The sequence below is a fragment of the Numida meleagris genome, chromosome 2 (assembly GCF_002078875.1).
Source record: "Numida meleagris isolate 19003 breed g44 Domestic line chromosome 2, NumMel1.0, whole genome shotgun sequence".
Lineage (NCBI taxonomy): Eukaryota > Metazoa > Chordata > Aves > Galliformes > Numididae > Numida > Numida meleagris.
Genome location: NC_034410.1, coordinates 91,051,428 through 91,072,749, shown reverse-complemented (window position 1 = coordinate 91,072,749; position 21,322 = coordinate 91,051,428). Strand labels below are relative to the sequence as shown.

The following is a 21,322-nucleotide window of genomic DNA, read 5'->3' as shown; positions in this document are numbered from 1 at the left end:
CTAAAATTGAAGTGCAGCCTTAGTGTTTGTATAACTGGTAAAAATCAGCTGTTATGCTGCACTGAAGCAAACTTCCTAATAACTGACAGAAAAATAAATTAGTTAAGAGTGCAGAACTGAACAAAAGGCTATCACAAACCTTTTCATTGAAATTAGGCAATCATCTTTATGCATTATGAATTCACTAAAATCTGAAGAGATTGATGATTTTTTTCCCGCAATAAGTAAGGGATGAGAGGCAGCTGATTCTGATGTATCGGGGTTTCATGTTTCTAAGAGTTAACCTTTGAGTTTACACTCGTGAATGCTACGAGATTTGTACAGTTAGTAAAAAAAAACATTGCCATTAAACTCAAGGTAGGAAATTATTATACATTTTTTTATGTATCTTTATATAAAAAGTTACAAGTAGCAAGCATATGACACAGAAATGGAACAGTAACAGCAACAGTTGTGAATGCATGCTTTTTACAATGTGTCCAATAAAGAGATTTTTGCCAACTCAAATAATTCAGTAACATACATGCAGATTATTTTCTCAGTGTCAAATTCAGTCATATTGCTAGATGCTTATCCAACAAACATTTCTATTGAAGTGATTATGAGCTGCTAAATACCTGATTTTAATAAACTGTTCCTGAAATTGGGAATTTTACTTGCAATGAAGAGAAAAATAGAAAAAGAGAAAAGATTGATAAGCATAATGATGAAAGTCTTATTGCCTTCTAGTGATTTAACTCAACACTGTTAGCTGAATTTTGTCATGATATGAGAATAGCTGGTCAGAGAGTCCATAAAACCTCTAGCTGGTGTTTCCAAGGTCCATAGTTTCATATCTCACTGTAGCATGTTCAAAATCACCCAGGAGCGCACTATTCTCAAGAATTCTATATAATGAAAACAATGTATATACAACAAAAGTTCAGTGTAACTCTTCTTCCACATATCACACAACACACATGTAGATAACAGACATAAAATATATCAACCAAAATAAAACTAGGAAAAAAATAAAGTAGGGACAGTCTCAGCCAGGAGCAAACTTCTTCTTCAAGTTTGCAGCAAATCTTAAAATGTATTTAAAAACTAAGGAGCACTTGGTGGCTGGCAACCAAATTAGAAAAGAAACATATTATTGTGCAATGGGAATCTGTTGCTATAGAAGTAAGAAATGTCTTAGGTTTGGACAAAGGCAGTGAAATGAAATTAGAAACATGTCCACTCTCTCTTTCCGACAGCTGAAGTAATTCACTATAGATTTTTCCATTCAGTTCACATGACTGTATAAATATTTCTTCTCTGAAAGCAAAGCAAAGTTAAAATATATTCTCTCTAGGAAGAAAAATACAGACAAATATTTACTTAAACTATCTAGAATTAAAAAAAAAAAACATTAATAGAATCTCTCTCAGTGAAATTGCTGTATAGATGTATGTACATGTAAACATGTATATACATATACATATCTATATGTATATACATATGCAAATTGACAGACTAACAACTATCTATAACTTTAATATACAAAAACGAGATGATGTTTATTAAATGTTGATAACAAATTATACAAAATTAAAAGCCTAGGAAAAGACTCAGAAATAAAGTTTTAATTTCCAACATTAACATCTAAGAGTAAAATGAACTGAAAGCAAGTTGTTTCATATCTTAATAGCTTAGGTTAGACTGATAAATTTTACACAGTTTCACATACTGAGACTCTAAATTTCATTTTCATAAATAAAAAATTACTAAAACACTGGAGCTATACAAAGCATCTCTTTTTATGATGTGTTTAGAATGCAGGTCATATTTAGACAAAGGATTATACTTAGCTGATTCTACAGCCAAGAATAAGAACTTCATAGATACTGCTTTAGTTCACAGTGCTAAACTAGTCATCTGTCTGATGTTTAGTTTTCTCTGTATTCAAACCTGTCTCTTTCTACGCAAAGACTTCTACGAGGTGTTGTATAAACTGGGAACAGACATTTTAACAATATAACAAATAAAATGGAATGCAACAGATGGTTCATTTGTTGTACAAGGATGTTTACTTACCTCAGGTTTGTCTCTTAGACCCTAGTTGTGTTGTACTCAGACTCATGTTTGCTTAGAGACCCAATGAGGCAGAACCTGGAATGTTATGGCTATTTCATTCAAAATAATAATGTTTGCATAGAAAAAAAGAAATATATGCATATAGATACTTAATAAAGAGTACGTATTGATAAGCTGTTCAATATTCATGAAGTAATTTACATTGGCATGCAATTAGATTAAGATAAATATCTTCTTTTTAAGAGAAAAAAAAATGCCTTAATGTGCAAAGAAAATATGAAGAGCATGTAAACAGTCACAGGAAGTGCATAAATAATGCATGCAAGAGAAAACACAAATATATAAAAAAAGTTTCTGTTTGCTTTTCCAAATAAATGGTTCATATCTCTCCTTCCTTTTCTTTTTCCTTTACTTGTAAACTTTTAATCATTCATACTTACAGTCATTTAGAGTCCAATATACAACAGAATTAGCTTTTTTATTAAAAATATGCTCAACTTTTTCATGGATTGAAAAGATTTTTAACTACATTGTTATACGTAAATATGCGAACATTCTTTATTCACTATGCTGTCTCACATTCTAATTGATATATGTTTATATAAATAAACATACTGTGATTGTGGAACAGACACATTAATGTTTTGCAAATAGTGTCAGTCACTATAAAAAAGATACTATTTCATGGGTTTCCTTACTGCAGGATAGTGTGTCTCATTGTTCTGTCATGTGTCAAAATGAATAGATGTATTTTTGTTATTAATGCATTGATTTAGAAATGTTAGACCAAAAGAGAGCAAAATTCAAGCCCACCGCAGTTTCAAGGAAACCATATGCATGTGGCTCTTTCAAAAGCTAAATTTGCACAAAATCTTTGGTTTTTAAAGAAATGTACCTGTTCTCTGTTGACTTGTGTGTGCACGCATGTGGGCATGTAAATAAAACAGTGAAAGAAAAAGAAAGATATTGGATAGAAAGGTAAAACTGAGATACAGAAGCCTCTAGGAAACTGGAGCAGAGATGAGTGACAGAGAGTGATAATAAAATGGTATGTGCTGTCAAGAAACAGAAATTTGAGCAATAAACAGAGAAGGAAAAGAATATGTCTTTACTGAAAAAAAAAAAAAAAAGAGTAAATAAGTTTGGGCAATCAAGTCCTTACACAATAGTCTTCATCAAAAATCTATTGATACTGACCGCTGAACAGCTTTATCATGTCTTGACAGCCTGTGGCTTGTGGTTGGTACCTCTTCAATTTCATCTATCTCACACGCATCTGCAGCATCTTGTGAGTAACTATGCTTCATGACAAGGATATTTCTCCTGTTCACGGGCTGAATGAGGGGTTTTACAGGCTGGGGTTGTATTTCTGTCAAGACAGAAGCATCTCTTGTGCTGAGGTTACTACGGCTGCCCTTAGTGCTAGACAGTTGTGATCCACAGTGATGGTCATGAATGCATTTTGAAGATGATCTCCGCAGTTTATGATAATTTTCAAAGTCATCTGCAACATCAGCAAGGTCAGCTGTAGTTCCTGTCCCTCTGAGGGTGCATAACTCATAATGAGGAGGCTCAAACACCTCCTGGAACACTGTTTGATCAAAGTCTGTTTTCCTTTGGACAAATTTTTTACGAGGCTGCTTGATCTGTACTATCACAGAGATAACAATGAGGATGATGACAATGCAAGAGGTCACCCCAATTATAGTCCCACTGGTATTGGTGAGTTGGTCCAATAAGTTAGCTTTTCTTTTTTCTGTGTGACAGGAAAACAAAAAACAACAACAAAAAAAACATACAGAGAATTAATTTCATGTCAAGATTAAAAACAGCCACAATGGGTTCATAGATTACTGCAAAGCCATGCCTAGTCTACATCTAAGTTCACATAATCAGCCTTACTGGGGCAAAGTGAAAAGGAAGAAATCAGGTGCTTATGAAAACCAAATAAATAACATATGGGTCCTCTGACTGGCTCTGCACTTGGTTAGTGGTTTATTCAGGGTATGTTATAAGCTTAGCTAGCTGAAATATTTATGTTTGTTTATTTTATATGAAGCAACCACAATAAGAAAAAGGATTTAGTGCCACCTCTGAACTCTATTCACCTGCTAAAGCCCCCATATCAGATGCAAAAGTTCTCCTTGTTATTTGCTGTCTATTCCAGTAAATACATGCAGGTGGAACATTAAGATTAATGAAACAGCAAGTCTTTACAGGCTCTAGAAATAAATTCATTGCATTGGGAAGTTCTCTGAACTACTGTTATTTATGAGCTAACTGGGACTGTTGATAGTACTCAATGAAAAGCTAAATCAGGAGAAAATAGAAAAGTTATTCAAACTGAGCTTCCAGAAAGGAAAAAAAAAACAAAAAACAAAAAAAGAAAGTGTGCAAGTTATTTATTTTGTTTGTGACCTATTAATTTCCAGAATGTTTCAAAAGATGTATAAATACCCAAAGCTGATCAGAGCTATGATGCTTTACTCAGGGGCTGCCAAGAAGCTGGCCAGAAATTTCAGTGTTGAGAATGAAGAAAGATATGCAATAAAACAGTACAGTGAAAAAAATTCACTCTAGTGTTCTGCATATTTTTCTGTTATTTAATTTCAAATGGCTGACAACACATGAGACAGTGATGGAGCCAAGCTGAAAGCATTCACATCAGCCTCTCACAGGCACATCAAACTTGACAGCTATGATTAAGTTTCAATACTCAGCTTGGTGTTATTTTTCTGTCAACTTAAAACAGACCAAATAACATAATAAAAAGCCTTTGAAATGAAAGCTATTGGCACCAAAATGATAAAATCCAGCTCTTTATGATCTTCTTGATACCTAAATGAACTTTTCAGTACTCCCCATTGCCTACTCTTGTAGACTCTTTTGGGGTTTCTCTAACTGACTGACAAAGGCTATAGGGAAAGAACAGATTTAGAAAAAGCAACAGAGCAGCAAACAGCTTTTTTTGCAGGAACCACCAAACAGGAAGGGATACAAGCACAGGGCTCAACAGAAAAATACTTGGCAAATGAAAGATGAAAATCATTCTGGAAATTAGAGAGGTGAAGGTTCTCTATTTTCTTCTGTGCTGAAGAAGCAGAGTTCTTCCCCAGTTCTTTGTTTTATTTCTTTGAAGAATATTTTTCCATGTCACAATTCGGTTGTGTTCCTTTGAAACATGATTTCATTTATTTTTTACCCTGTTGCACTGCTTGTCAGGCTTTTACAGGTTTCAGCAGACTCACAAGCTGACAGCTAATCCCCATCATTCTGAATTTTTTCTTGATTGGTTCCTAAATTTGGCATTACCCACGTTTTCAGGAACAAATCTGCTGTAGCAGAGGAGGAAAAAAAAAGAAGCAGCAGACTGTCTCCCTGGTCTATCATGCACATTATTTAAGCCTTTCCTTTGAAGACAACACAGATGCTGGGTTTTATAGAAATTCAGAGCAATATTTAGAAACCTTTGTCAACACCTGGTTGGGAACATCAGTTCCTGCCTATGAAACAGACATGATGCCTGATTTCCTGTGCTTGTCCTTGTATTTCAGTTTCATGAGAGGATGATAAATGGATCTGGATGCTTTTTTAGAGTGCTAGTTTCAGTTCACCTGTGTTGTTATCTTTTAGCCCACCTGGGCTATTATGGGCACGGTGTGCAGCTAGAAGACACCTGCTATTCACATGCTACTCCACTGCAAAGGTAACTATGACAAAAGAACCTAAATATTACTATTAATTAACTTTTATATTGTACAGAAACCAAATGAAAAAAAAAAAGCCTGCCAGGAGGATATAACCAACACAAACCAGCACCAAGCAAAACAAATGCAAACACTGAAAGCAAAATCCATGAGTATTTTCACCTCTCCATTTTAATCTGTTGTCTGATGCATGCTGCCCTTGAATTACACTTCCTGAGCCTTGATCAATCTGATACATACTTAACAAGAAACTAAGGATAATATGCCGTATTCCATGTGGTCTAATTTGACAGTTTCAATCCTATACATTACCTTTGCAGTGGTTTTCATCCCAAGGATACACGCAGTTCTGAAGTCCATTGCAGACCAATGTATTATTAATACACATATTACTGTGGCAAAAGAAAGTGTTGGCTTCACAAGGGGCTAAAAAACAAAAATAAAAAGCTGATATTAAATAGTAAATCATTCAATTCTTGTTACTCATGTAACCAGCTGTACTATGAGAAATCTGTACAACAGAGGTTCCTTGAGCATATTTAATAACTGACATGCACTATCCGCAGCACTCAAGTCACACACCATTTATTACTTTGGAGCAACAGATTTTCACTTTTGTCTAAGATAGATGGACTTCTTTACCATAGTTTAACTCTGATTGCTGCAGGGGGTTGACACCTCACACATTAGGGTAGGGTTGTTGCTGGTTGTTATCAACACAGTTTGAGCCACAGAGCCAAAACACAGCACTTTATGAGTCGATAAGGAGAATGTTAACTGTATCACAGCTAGATCCAGTACATGGCAGAGAATTAGTTTCAAAGTTTGTTGCTGAAGTTCCAATTTTAGAAGAAACCTTGCATGACTGTATGAAGATACAGACTTTAGCGCTCATATCAGTGATATCTGAACACTTATATCCAGAGAAAATAAAACTATTAAAAAAGGTTATAAGAAAGACTGCAGTAAAAAAGTATCCTATTGATCACATGTGAAGATTAAAAACAGCAACAGTCATCTTGGAGCCCATAACTTATGAGAATCATGCAGGATTAAAGCTTTACTGAAGAATATAAATTTTTACAATGGTGGAACCTTGGAGGTCATTAATAGCAATTGTACCTGCTTCTTTGGTATTGGGATTATAAAGATACTACAAAATCATGTAATATAGTAAAGATAACTCACTTCTCCTATTTCTTTTAATTTAAAAAAAAAAAGCCAGAAGATCTTCCTCAATATGGAATTCTATATTTCCTATAGAAAAGTTTTAAAAAAATAACCTCAGAACCTACTAATCAAAAAGGAGTTATGATATTGACATTAAGTCAGTTTTGGTACTTAGAATTTGATGCTTCATGGCAAATTTTTCTCTTCGCAATTTTAAAAGCAGATCCTATGATAACATATATACATTTTGCAGAGACTCTCTGAGAGGAAATGTCTGCTTCAGTGCTTTGCTAGCTAAGGACAATACAAAGGTTTTGTATTTTAGAACTTAATGATTCCATATATTATATCAAGAATTTCCCTTTTCAGTAACTATGTAAGTTCAGATACATGTAACTAACTATAACAGCTTCTCCAGATCAGTTACATTCTGTTAAAGAAATAATAAATGCCCTCAAAACTTGTATATGTCCCTAGATATGAAGTTGCTCTGAAAGTAATTCTCAGCTACACAACACTATTTTTTGACATAGTCACCAGCATTAGCTATATATTTTCACCACTGATGAACAAGAGCCTGCATGCTGAGCTTGTAAGTATCTGCACCAGCGGAGGTGATCCACTGTTTCACCACTGCTGTGATGGCATCGTTACTTGGAAAATTTAGCCCACACACTTCATCTTTCAAAAGCCCAAATAGACAGAAATCAGAAGGTGCCAAATCTGGATATGTGGTGTGTATGATAGGACAGTCCAGCCAAGATTAGCAGTGTGCTCCACAGTTTTCAAACTGGTATGGGGCCTGGTGTTATCACATTGCAAGAGAAAGGTCATCTTGTTCTGTGTCCTTACTCTGGAAGTTCGAGCCATCAGCTTAGTCAGCATTGTGGTGTAGCAGTCAGAATTGATGGCTTGTCTGGGTTTCAGGAAATCCAGAAGAATCACTCCTTTCCTATCTCAAAAGCCAGTGTACATCGCTTTATCCTCTGAGGGCTTCATCTTGATTTTTTTATTGTATGGGGAATTCACATGTTGCCACTCCATGGACTGCCAGTTTGACTCTGGCTGATAGTGGTGACACCACGTCTCATCAATGGTAATGATGTGATCCAGGAAACTGTTACCTTCAGTCTTGTATTTGTTCAACAGGTCCTGATAAACTTCCACACAGCATTCTTTCAGTTCCTGTATGAGAATTCATGGGATCCATCTGTTGCAAACTTTGCAATATTCCAGTGCTGCAACCATCATTTCCAATGCAACGGAGCTGATCTTCAGCTCTATACACAGTTCCCTGGCAGTAATCCATCAATTCGCACAGATGAGCTGATTGAGATGCCCTTCATCTCTTGGAGTAACAGCTGTGCATGGACATCTAGGCTTGTCTGTCATGTCGTTGTTGCCACTGCCTCACTGTGCTCACATCCACTGTTTGGTCTCCATAAACATTCAGCAAGAGTCAGTGAATGTCAGTGGGTGCAATTTTTTCCACATGGAAAAATTCAGTGGCATATCTTTCCTTCATACACACTTCCATGTCAGACTCCAATTTGTCCGACTGCCCCGCTGCTGCCTTCTGTCACACGGAAACAACATGTAATGGGATACTGGTGGGAAGGTTCAAACTCTACTGCCATACCACCAACATCTACCTCTGATATCATGGCCCACTATAACACAATAGGCATTGCTTTCAGAGCAGCCCTTGTACAAAGCCATCCAATCACATACCATAGTATGAATGCATATATTTATGGCATGTATAAAGGTTTGCATTTTCAAATAGCATATATTTTCAAATCTACTTACTTATCCAGCACTTCTACTGACTTCACAGAAGCCCAATATTGTTTATTGATCTATTATATAAAAAACACATTTTTAAAACACAGATATTTATGTAAAATAACGTATATAAAATTTTACTTTGGGAGGGACCTCAGTTCGCTTTATGTGTTTTTGAAACACAAAACATAACAGCTCTTTTGTTTCCATCATTTGCATTGCTTTTAAAAAGTAGAAAGTAGTATTAAAATGTATATAATACATCATAATATCCCTTAGTGGCAATAGGTACAGTTCCATAGTAGATCTATTTTAACACTTACAGTTTTACACATTCCTTCTGCTCAAATTTCAGCATGAGTTTTATGGCTGCTCAGTACATGGAGCCAAGGCTTGAGGAAGCCACGCTGCTGGAAAAGTTAGGGGGAGAGCTGGGTGCATTGTTTAGCCAATGCAGAAGTCAAACTGGCCAAACTGACTCTGTCTGTTAGCAGTGTTCAGTTTTGGAAGTATCTGTATGCCATCCTTCCAGCCTGCAGAGACCTTGATCAGGTATTAAGTTTGTTACAGGAAGGATAACTTTAAAGTGAGTAGAAAAGCAGAACAACGCACATACATATTAGAAAATGAGAGTACATTAGAACAGTCCTTATTTGGCAACAGTGTCACATCATGATGCAGTAGAGAACCTGCCAGAGGCAATACCACTCTTTCACCACCTAGCTGCAATCCTCTTTTCTGGTCAATGTAGAGACATTTTGACACTCTCTCTGCCTGCTCTAAGCAAAAAAAAAAAAAAAAAAAAAAAAAAAAAAAAAAAAAAAAAAAAAAAAAGTTAAAGAGAAAGGGAGAGAACTTACTTATGAAAGGGAAACCTAAGAATACCTAACTAGCCACCAATTAAAATAAATGATAACACACAGGAAGTGCAAAAGAAGACCCAAATGCTAATAGAGACATAAAGAAAACAAACAAAATATACAAACTGGCATGAAAGGCATTAGAAGTGGTGAGGGTGTAATGCTGTCTCAGCAGGCAGAACCTTAAAAAGTCTATGACTTGACCTTGCCACTATAAATTCAGTCTGATCTAATTCTGAATGTGACAGGAAATAAAGGATTCATAGTAGGACAACAGTCTCTTCAAAAGATTAGAGAACAATTTAAGCAAAGAAAGGAAATATGGGAATTTTGAAGTATAAGAATGGTAAATAGAAAAGGAATTGCTGGACAGAGGTAGTAAAGGAAATGAATGGTAAAGGAAGAATGAGAGAGCTATGCAAGACACAGAAACAGAGGAAATATAAGGCATTCTACTCTGAAAGTAATGACAAGATAGTATATCAAACTAAAAATATTAGGAAATGTTTCAGGAATAAGAGAGAAAAAATATAAGAGAAATTCAAAATCCTTTTTTTTTTTTTTGATAAATTTTAGAAGGTACAATATTCATGTAAAATGATGGCAGGGAGATCTGGAAATAAAAGGCAGGAGAAATGAAGGAAAAAGAAAGTTTCTGTCTCCCTAAGTCAACAGCATCTTGAACTATGGAGGAAATAAAAGCTATGTGAATAAATGTCAAGACTAGATGGAGAGAAAGCAAGGAAATCTCAGAATAACTACAGCAAACTTAGCTTGAGAGAAACCCAAGCACAACATATTTGTAGATATAACGATGAAGAGTACTTTTCTGCTTATGTTTGTAGAATTAGTATGGTCAAATCCTATCTGGTTTCTTAAACTCAGAGTGATTATGTTGGACAATAAATCAATATTTTTCCCCACTCTTATGAGTTTTTGTGTGTGGAACGAATGAAATCATCAAAGAAAGCTGAAAACTTGTCAGTCCCAATGTACACTGAACGAATTAGCTCTTTTGTCCTTGAAGAGACATAGCAAAAGGTTCTTGGGATGCAGTATCAAGGACATTCTAGTAACAGCAACAAGAAAAATTAACTGGAACTGAACAAGATTCTTTTGTAGCAAGATGAAGCTGGTCCAATGCTTTCCTGAGGCTCCTACAGAACTCTGGAGGGGAGCAGAGTCAAGCAGATATGGTTTGTGGCTGCAACACTGGATAGCTCAACCTTTTCTATCTTTTATGGCAATGCCACAATATGCAAAAGTTTAAAAATGAGGAAAGAGTGTGAATGTTTTTACAAAAGAAAGTAACTACTATCACTAGCTTCAAATAGAAAGCTGCTGTACTGAGCAGGAGTCCTGATCCATCAGCCTGCCCTCTTCTCTATGACTATGTAAATGTCCTTATACGAGAGAGCAGCAGGAACGAACAGAGCTCTGCCTTGGGTTGAGTCAACTGATGGTTTTAGGGACAGGATTAGTGAGCAGACAAATGTGAACCCACACAGAGCAATACTGCAGTAAGTGTCTGTCTGCTACAGTCCACCTGATCAGGAAAGTGGATAACATCTTTAGACAACTGGAAGTAGCCACATATTCACAGGCTTAGCGGGATTTTAACTGCCTGTGGAGGGCAGCACTAGAGGGCACAAGCAACCCAGGAGATTTCTGGAGTGCAGAAAACAAGTGGCCAAGAAGGTGCTGAGGCCTTACACTTTTACAATTAAGATCACAGCCTCGAATCGCATGAGAGAAGAATTTAGCCTGCAGCAGGGGAGGAAGAACCCCATGTTCTGGGGGAATGGCTGGCAGACTGGAAAGCAAGTTTGCAGAAAAGGTGCTGCTGTGCAGTAAGATCATCATGAACCAGCACTGTGCTCTTGTGTCAAGGAAAGTCAATAGTGTCCGAGGTTGCATTTGAAAGAACACTGCCAGCAGGTGAAGAGAAGTGATTCTCTGCCCAGCAGTGATGATTCACATCTACAGTGCTGTATTCAGTTCTGGGCTCCCTCGCATAAGACATGAACATTCTGGACTGAGTCCAACAGAAGGCCGCAAAGATGATTAAAGGCTTGTGTAATCTGACGTATGAGGAAAGTCTGGGAGTGCTGGAACTGAATAAGTCAGGAAAAGAGAAGGCTCAGGGGAAATATTGTCAATGTGTACAAGTAATTGATGGGGCAGAGTAAGGAAACAGAGCTAGGACCTTCTCAGTGGTGCCTAGTGGCAGAACAAGACACAGTGAGCACTAAATGAAACACAGGACATTCTTCTTAAACACAAGAATAAAGTTTTTACTTTGGGACTTGTCAAACATTGGTGCAATATTTGTTTTTCCATGAGTTTCTGCAGTCTCCTTCGTTGGGGATACTTCAACTCACTTGAACACTGTCCCACCAACCCCAGTAACCGGCTGTTGACCCTGCTTTGAGCAGCCTAAAGCAGGGTCCAAACCCCAAAGTCTCTTCAGCCTCAACCAGTCTCTCTCTCCCTGAAAAGAGATGGCTTGATGATTAGATCAAAAATTATAGCTTAGATCACAAAGTTGCATTTATCTTTACTGTATCCCAATGCAACTTTGAATCAAAATCTGCCAAGGTACTGGCCCAGAAATAAGTGGGATAACATATTCAGCACAATGAACAGTTCATAATTATGATAGCACAAATAGGCAAATTGTAATTATTCACAGAACTCAAACAGATATATTTTAGTAACTGAAAGTCTTTCCTAAAACATTGGATTTTTAAAGCACAAGAACACTGTAATTCAATTAAAAGTTCAATGAAAAATACTCAAAGGTCTTTTTCTGTTTTAGAGTTGAATCATGCATTATTTTTATGGGAAATTATATTTTTTAAATATATATATACACACGTGTGTGCGTATGTATAGGAACCTTCAAACAGTTTCCCTTTATTTTAAGATGTAATATGTTCTTACAAAATATGGTATTGTATGTGTAGGTGTACGTGCATTTTAGTACACAAACAAATTTCACAGTCACGGCAATGTGGTGTCTTCAGCTTTGCAACAAGTATTTACACTGAACACAAGATGGAGCACTTACCCTAGAAGATACATAAGCAAGTTTTTTAAAAAAGGTAGAGAGATGGTATACGAGATACTTTTTTAGGTTTATGAAACATATACTTTAAAAAATCGTAGAATACTAAACCTAATACTGCTACCTGACTAATGAATATAATTTTATTCCTAGTGGGGATGAGTTGGGAGATTAAGAGATCATTACAACCATCATATTTCCAGAAGGTTACCATCCTAGTACTCAGAAAAGCCCAAGTTTAGAATTTGAAGTGTACTTTCAAAAGTTTTAAAAATTGAGCCAATGGAATTGTCTACCTCTTACTGTTTAAAGGTTATTGGAATGCACATGGAGCTAATAATTCATACTATTTCATTTACTAATGCAAAAGGATCACAAATTCTTTTAATCCTGAATAGCCCTAAGGCAGAGAAACATAAAGAGCTTTAGTAGTTCTTCCGTATCCCATGTTTACAAAGTAAATGAAATTAAAGCAGTCATATTTCATACTTTTTATAAAAAAAAAATGCTTTCACTTGGGCAGCAAAATAAAAAATCACAAGTAGTATATACTCATTTATACTATAAAAGAACATAATATCTATATATTATATATATTCTTTGTGCTATTAATAATTGTTATTGTATTGAAGTGTAGTAGTGTAAGTAATAAAATACATTATCTGTGCATTGAACATGATTTTTAGAGGGGTTACAGGACACTTTGGGTATAAAATGCAGACATAGTGGGGTCAAAATATTTTTACATGATGAAGTCAAAAGCTGACTTCTTACAGACCTGGTGTAATGCCTGCCTGGTCCAGCACACTGCTTTCCCCAGTATTTACACTGTTTTTCAGCACCGTGTGGAGGTAATTTTAACTCCATTTCTTCTAGGGCGTGCACCAGCTCTGAGCAAGCTATCTTGGGTGTCTACATCTCATTTCATTGAAACTTAAGGATTTATCCTTTGAATCTGTTTCAGGATAGGGTTTTCAATCCAGGACTCTCTAATCATAGATGAATGCCTTATTTACAGGCTTCCCCCCTTCCGTTTCTGTCATAACATTTTTTAGTGGTCTTGCTGTCTCCTGAGGGCACATGAGAAAATTCTGAAATCTGAATAATGGTTAGATGTCAAAAATATTTTCCACTGAACTCATTACACATTTCACACCTACTCTTAATGTACTCAAGATAGCTCATTGCATCATGCTCTGCACATTAATTCTTCAGACAGATCATTTGGAATTTCCTACTGCTCCCTACTGAAAAATAGAGCTTTCTTTTCTTCACAAGAAAAATGAAATTCTTCAGATTTTCCTCAAATCATCCTGGAAACAGAGGAACTTTTCTCTCAGCAATGCCAGGAAAAAGTCCATCAGCCATACTGATAGATGATTTCACTTATTTTATTAAAATTATTAAATTATTAAGAAGATTTTAGAAGTGTACATTGAAGTGTTTTAAAATTACATTTTCACTTCCCACAAATGAAAACAAAACCTTATTTAAAATGCATCTATTAGGAGCTTGAAAATGAAATGTGTTTAATTCTGAATTTTCTTTCTCAGCCACCTTCAGACAGCTCTGCTCAAAATAAACGTAACCTTTTCTGAGAGATAATACCAGACACATGTCAATATGAGTCTATTAGAGACTGCCAGCTCAGAAGCATGCTCTCAGAACTCCATTCAGCTCAGTTATACACTGTAGGCACCACAGACACCTGTTTTGTTCAGGGGCAGAAAAGCATTGGGAAGCTTAACCAGTGAGGGTTTGTGACTGCAGACAGTTGCAGATAGCATAGAGGGGCAGAAAATCACAGATGAGTGCTCACTATTAAGGAGGCCATCCCAATGATTTCTTTTTTTTTTTTTTTTTTTTTTTTAATATATCAGTGTGGTAGCAGGAAGAAAACCAGCAAGGCTGTAATCTATTTACACCTCTAAGTCCTCCCAAGTGGAAACTATCTCTTTGGATACACTGCACTTACTGTATTTCTGTTCCCTTTCTCAGTTGTTCCTTTTGCATTATCATAATAAACACAGCCATTAATACCAAATACCTGCAGTGCCCTCTCCCCATTAGAGAATTGCTCATGCTGCGATGATCATCGTCAGGGATTCTGCCTGCAAATAAGGACTTGACTGCTGTTACTCTATAAATCTGTGCACTACTCTTCTAAAGACTGCCCTAGATTTCTACCTAAATATAGGTTTTGTTAATAAAAATAAAGTGATAATGATAGAATTTGTGCACCTTTAAGAAAGTTACACGTGACAGACATCTTATTTGTTCTGCATATAAAAGGATTTTCTTTTATCCCTTATGTCCTGGTTTTACATATCTGCTTTTAGGTTAAAGTGTAGGTGTGTCTGCTCAGGAGCATCTCTTTGAAGAAGCTGTAGGTGTAGCATGTCTGTTATTAATCTATATCACAGTAATGGAAAATGAAATGAACAGCTAGTGGGTGAAAAGACAAAGATTCATTTTTCTAGTCTTCTTACCAGTTGAACGTAAAATCATAGAATCATTACAATTGGAAAACATCACTAAAATGATCTAGTCCAAATGTCAACCCATCACCCCTAAGTCCACTAAACCATGTCACTCAATGCCACCATATACCATAGGCCATAAACCTTTTGATGCTACATTTTTTTCCCTCCTTTTCCTGTCTCTTAACTTAATTTGATATTTGGAATCTATTGTAGGCCATAAAAAATACATAAGGTAAATGTATGTGCTCATAGGGTATATAAAAGATTGAAAAGGTAAGGACTTAAACAGATAAAGCCCAATGACACTTGGAATAGCTGATAATACTGATCATAAACTATTAGATCATCACTCTACAATATTAGCTAAATTGTTTATTAAATGCTACTTAGAGTTCTACTAAAATTTTGATGATGTGAGAATAACTACTGATTTTCTGGAGTAGTAAACTTTACAAATTATTGCATTTCATGCCTATTCTTCTTTGAAACATATTAATAGCACCACTGTTCCACGGAGCATCACCACTAGAGGTTTGGAAACTTGTAAGACCACTTTTCAGAAGTCAAAAAAAGCAGACTTGTATATATTTCAAATATAATTGGAGCACACCGACCAAATAGTATGAAGATAATAGTATAAGAAATCTCTTTAAGATTCCTTCTTTCTACACAAACGTCAAGTTCCCAGAAACAGTGCTGTAACAAGAATTAACAATGAACAGACTTAGAAAGAGAAGATTCATCAGGCCAAGTGGTCTGATTCCACCAAAAAAAAAAAACCAAAACCAAAAACAAACAAACAAAAAAAACAACAAAAAAAAAAACCACTTCCAGCTCATGGAGCCTTGTGTAACAGAGAGCTCAGTCTCAACAGCTTAATTCTACAGACAGTAACTCCACACATAGGAGAACTCGAGGAGCAACATATAACAGCATCACTTGGTCATTCCCACAACAACAGTCAGTAAAACACTTTGTCACTCTTTCACATGCACATTAACCACAACAAAAATGTCATCCTCTATTTTCCTTTTTTTTCCCCAGCTCGAAGTGAACAAAAAGCTTTTTTTCCTCTTTTTTTTGTTCATAGAGACACAGGTGTCTGTTTCCTGATACTCATCTTTCTGAATGATATCTGACAGTCCTCCTCTTCCATGCAGATGATCTAATTATTTCCACACACTATGAAAGACTGAGCAGCTTGCACACTATGTGTTGTATCACACCATGCACAGACTGGGCATCTGCTTGACCAGAATTCGCACAGTCAGTACCAAACAGCAGTATGGGGCAGCTCTACGCATAACTGACATGGCACAAACAGTACAGTCAGTTTCACCTTTATATCTTTTATGTCAGTTTCCAGCATTAAAAACACAGATGCAGTTTCTTCTAATATTTATGATCAGGCAGTGTACACATATCTCAAAGCACAATTTAGACCTTTATAAATTTTCAGCCTTTAGTCTGCAACACCTGTTCAGAATAAAATTATGGAATGCACATCATGTTATTATTTTCAACCTCCCAGTCAGAATACCATGCATTATAAAACATCAGCTGTTTAAAAGAACAGAGGAGTCTATAATATGTAGTATTAGGAATGTTACTGGAGGAAAAATAAACAAAAACAAAAATAAAAGCAAACAAAATCTTTCCTTATTCTCCTTTAAAATGTGGAAATCTTGCAAACCCACACTTATTCAAACCCTCATCTCAAGTTAGTCATCACAGTGCTTCACTCTTTACTTCTTTTTATGCCGTGAATCTCCAATGTCTATGCAGTTGTTTCTAAGGTAACAGATCGGGATGTCTTGTGAAAAAAAAATAATGAATCAGATCTTGAATATTCAAGACATCTCCAGTTGCTGAAATGAGAAAAGGGCAGTGTCATCTCAACTGAGGGCTCTCAGTGACTTTTAGAGCCTAGACTGATTTAGATACAAAAAATATAATCTACCCTAAGTCTGCAGCATGCAAGTACAATTGCATATGCAGTTTCAAGCATGTAAACTGTCAGAAATTTTTAATCAGAGCCATAATTAAAGAATTACGGAGGCCGCTCTCAACAATCTCATTGTGCGGTACACACGCACAGAATACAGATGAAGGATATGCTTGGTAGGATTGCACCTTCATTTCAGTCACTGACAGTCACATAGAAATCTTCCTGTGAAAAATGTGAAGCACAAGCCGAAACATAAGTTTAAAAAAAACATGAATCAGCACAAGAAAATAAATACATGCTCTCCTTCCTCTAGGGACCATATGTGCATTTTTACATTAAAGAAAACAAAGCAATATCTTTCACAGGTGATTAACCAAATTAATCATTTACAGTGAATGGGATTATTGGGTTTTGTGTTTTTCAAACTGGCAAGAAGTACCTTTTGTTTCTTTCACAGGCTGCTTTTCCTCTTAGCTGAGCCCAGAAATCATATAGATGTAAGAATGAAAGCTACACAAAGATTAATATCACCAAATCCTGCATTATTTGCTTAACACTATCCAATACATGTTTGCTGAAATTATGGTATATGAACAAACATAGCCATTGTCTATTATAAGAAAAAATAAGGTGTTTTTCAAGTACCATCATTGTAAGATCTACAAAATCAAATTCATAAAAAAGATGAAACTTGATAAAAACCTTCAGAGTTCTACCGTTTTGAAGTTGTGTAAGAGAAAAATGAGAGTGGCCCAGTAGATTGGGAGTCAAGAAAAAGTTGTGGTTATAGTGACGAGCTGTACTTGCCTTCCTGACTCTGAATCCTGTGTTCTACCTACTGTGTTACTACAAATTACTGCACAGTATAAAAAAATACATGGAATAAACACTGTAGTGTTGGTTCACACCGCTTGTTCAGGAACATCCTTTGGAGTATACTCTGCATGAAGAAAACATTAGCAGTTTGTGGGACTGGTACAGTTTAACAAACTGAAAGGCAGACACATCAATTAAGATCTTACGTTCTTGGAAAGATGTGAAGAGCATCTGGAATCGGCTGCTTCGACTGCCTTCATCTGCCCACATACGGATTACTCCGAGACCTGTCCGCAGCATTACATCATTTGCAACAGTGCTGCAAAACTTTGCTTTTAAATCCTCCACGGAGCTGCTTCCATCATAGACAGCTACAAAATTTCTTTTGCATTCATTGGAATTCTGCATCTCATAGTCCAAGAATCGCAAATATATCTGTGAAACAAACAAGAAAACAAAAAAGCAACAAGTAGAAACATTTTAGAATGACTGAAAAAGCACTAAGCAACATTGCTCTATCTTGTGGGAGAAAGGCTACACAACGTCAAAATAATTTTTCTGGAGCTGGTGATTCACAGATCACTTCCGAGTGTGTTCATTAATACAGAAAGTGAGCACTATTTATACTTCCTTGTATTTTGTCTTTCCAAAGTAGAATCTGGGAGAAGATTCAGACTTCTCTTCTTTGCAGTAAGGTCCTATTTCCAAACATATGCCCTTCCAGTAGAAGTATGTATAACAGTCCTTGAAGCTGAAGGACAGACAAGCTAGAAATTTCTTTTTTCACTGGCACAGTATTGCTCTATTATTGCCTGACATGGAAAATAATAAGGCAAATAATTGCTACTCTCTCCCCAGAGTCAATATGTGTCATCTTTGTGATACGTCTCAGCTACACTGATTCAGGAAGTGAGAAACCAGGAGCCAGGCAGAACTCAATCATTAATCTTTTTGTTTCCACAAACAATTTGGCCACCATCTCAGCTTTTCTAAACAAAGCCCTTACAGTACTTGTCTTCATAATTTAGCAGGGATGAAATCAAGATTATTTCATGGAAACTGCTAGATACCTAGAAATTTTCCTTAGAAAATATCTCTTGCATATGAGTTAAGTTCTCTTACAAATGTAATAGATACCTTACCCTTTACAAAGATGTCTATAAATCTACCCAAAAAGAAGCAGTAGAGAAAATGCTATTTTTGATACTCAACTCTATATAGACTTGAACAGGGAAACAATTCCATTTTAAAGGCAATTGCTAAAACAAGCAACATCAAATATTCCAGCAACGGAAACTAAGTAAGATTTCCAATAGATAGATGATACATGATCAAACAGCTAAGGGTACCCGGGAGACTTCAGGAGAATGATACAGAAAGGTGGAGTAGGGGAGAGACTGCATAAAGTCTGAGAACACATTTGGCTGTATGCATCTTGAAAGAACAACCCCCCAAAAAACTCCACTCTGATGTATTAGACATCAGATTTACTTTACAAACAGTCTTAATGTGCACAAAACAGTTGCCTAAAAGGCTTATCTGGATTTGCACAAAGTACACAAACAGTACATCCTAGAAGCATACAGCACTCAACACATCACCTCATTGATATATTAGAACTCATAAGGTTTGAGAATTATTACTATTATGTAGTCTGACACTGCCTAATTATAGCTCAGATTTTTAAATGCTCTTTTTTAGATAATGTATTATGGTACATTTTCATTCCTTATTATTCTTTGCAACCGGTCTCTTTGAAACAAATATTTGCTAGATATTTTTTACTCGCATCCGAAATTTGGTATATTAATTTCATTTCACATTTTCCAGTACGTCATTTCTTAGAGCATACCCTCATTCTGTTCCAACATAGCCATCCTCCAGAAGAACTGTGAGGAACGTATTTGAATTAAATTACAGCTAAGTGAATCTTTCTTTCAGCGTCTTTTTATATTATTATTTTTGAATACTACAAATTAAAGAAGCTGATCTCTACAAAATTGAACATTTAACAGCAACACAAAAAGTAATAATTTTCAGATGGAAAAATCATACATGAAAAAATTGTTTTTATATTGTTAGTATATTAATAAAATTGGTGTATGGCTGAACTCAAGTGATTTTTCATTCCACTACAGGAGTGGAACAAGGGCAAATGAAATTAAAAACAAAACTATCAAAAAGACTATCTGGAAATGTCCTGCAATTTCCTCTTCTACTAGGGGCATACAGTTTCCATTTCTGTTAAAATGGGTCACCAACTTCCTTGGCAAAGTCATACTTAAAGGCTTGTTTTGAACTCTTCAATCTCTTGAGTGCAGGAAACGTATTCCTGAAGTTTCTCTGTACTGGCTCTATCACTTCACAAGTCTTTCATTCTCTCCAATCTTTATCCCTTCACCAGGTGCCCAGGCATCTGACCTTTTTCTTCTTGCCTCCAAAACCTTGTTCTGCTGTTCTCCAGCTATTTAGAGCATTTACATCTTGCTAATGCCCGACAACTTTAACTCCTCAGGGTAATCCCAGTTTTCAGTGCGTCTCCTGCTCTTTTCAGCCTCTTCCTTGGCCACCAAGCAGGTGAAAGTTCAGGTTGGATATTAGGAAGAATTTCTTCAAAAGAACGGTGAGGCACTGGCTGCCCAGGGAGAGGTGGAGTCACCATCCCTGGAGGTGTTCAAAAACCACGTGGATGTGGCACTGAGGGTCGTGGTTAGGGGGCATGGTGGGGGTGGGTTGGTGGTTGGACTAGATGGTCTTAGTGGTCTTTTCCAGCTTTAATTATTCTATGATTTTATGGCTGTATTTCACTTTCAGCTACTTCCTAGAAACCGTTACACCTCTAAAAGGAAGGGTTTGAAATAATGCAGAAGTCAACTGGAAAACAAATTGAATGAGCAGCAGAAGTCCAGTGAGAGAGGTTCAGGCTCAAGTTTTAGACCAGTGAAAGATTTAACTGCAGCGATGCAGAACGGGGATGGGCAAGATGAGATGGGCTCCTCACTCCAGTGGTTTGACAAGGCTCTCCTGTAAGGCAGCTCCTAGGGTCACCACTGTACTGCCAGAGCAAGATTTTGCAAAACAAAGGGAAGTATGGCAGGAGGCAGAACCAGAATACCCAGATCTGGAAACATTCATAACTGGAACAGGTCTAGAGAGCAGCTTCCTGTGGCCTAGAGACCAGTCACTGTTCAAACACAAGCCTAACAGGCACTGTGTAACCCTGGCACTTAGCCTCTCTGTGAAGCTGCTGAAATAGCCCATGTCTGCATAATGTTTCACTTATCACAGTATATATAATAGACCATATATAGACATAGTAGACCATACACATATAATGCAATGTGCATAGATTATATTTTTGTCTTATTGCAGTCCTCAGGAAAACTCTTACCTACTCTAAAAGAAAAGTATCTTAGTCTGATTGCAGA

At 36.4% G+C, this 21,322-nt stretch overlaps 1 protein-coding gene across 3 annotated transcripts in view; it reads right to left on the bottom strand.

Moving 5' to 3' along the window:
- Nucleotides 330-21,322, bottom strand: part of NETO1 (neuropilin and tolloid like 1) — a gene marked incomplete at its 5' end in the record, with an annotated part of 59,711 nt that continues 38,718 nt past the window's right edge. The window contains 5 exon segments of one of the 3 annotated variants that reach the window (XM_021388953.1): nucleotides 330-887; nucleotides 2,059-2,133; nucleotides 3,256-3,814; nucleotides 6,078-6,191; nucleotides 18,101-18,329. In XM_021388953.1, the coding sequence (XP_021244628.1) occupies nucleotides 2,073-2,133; nucleotides 3,256-3,814; nucleotides 6,078-6,191; nucleotides 18,101-18,329 (963 nt within the window). 3 annotated transcript variants of the gene reach the window in all.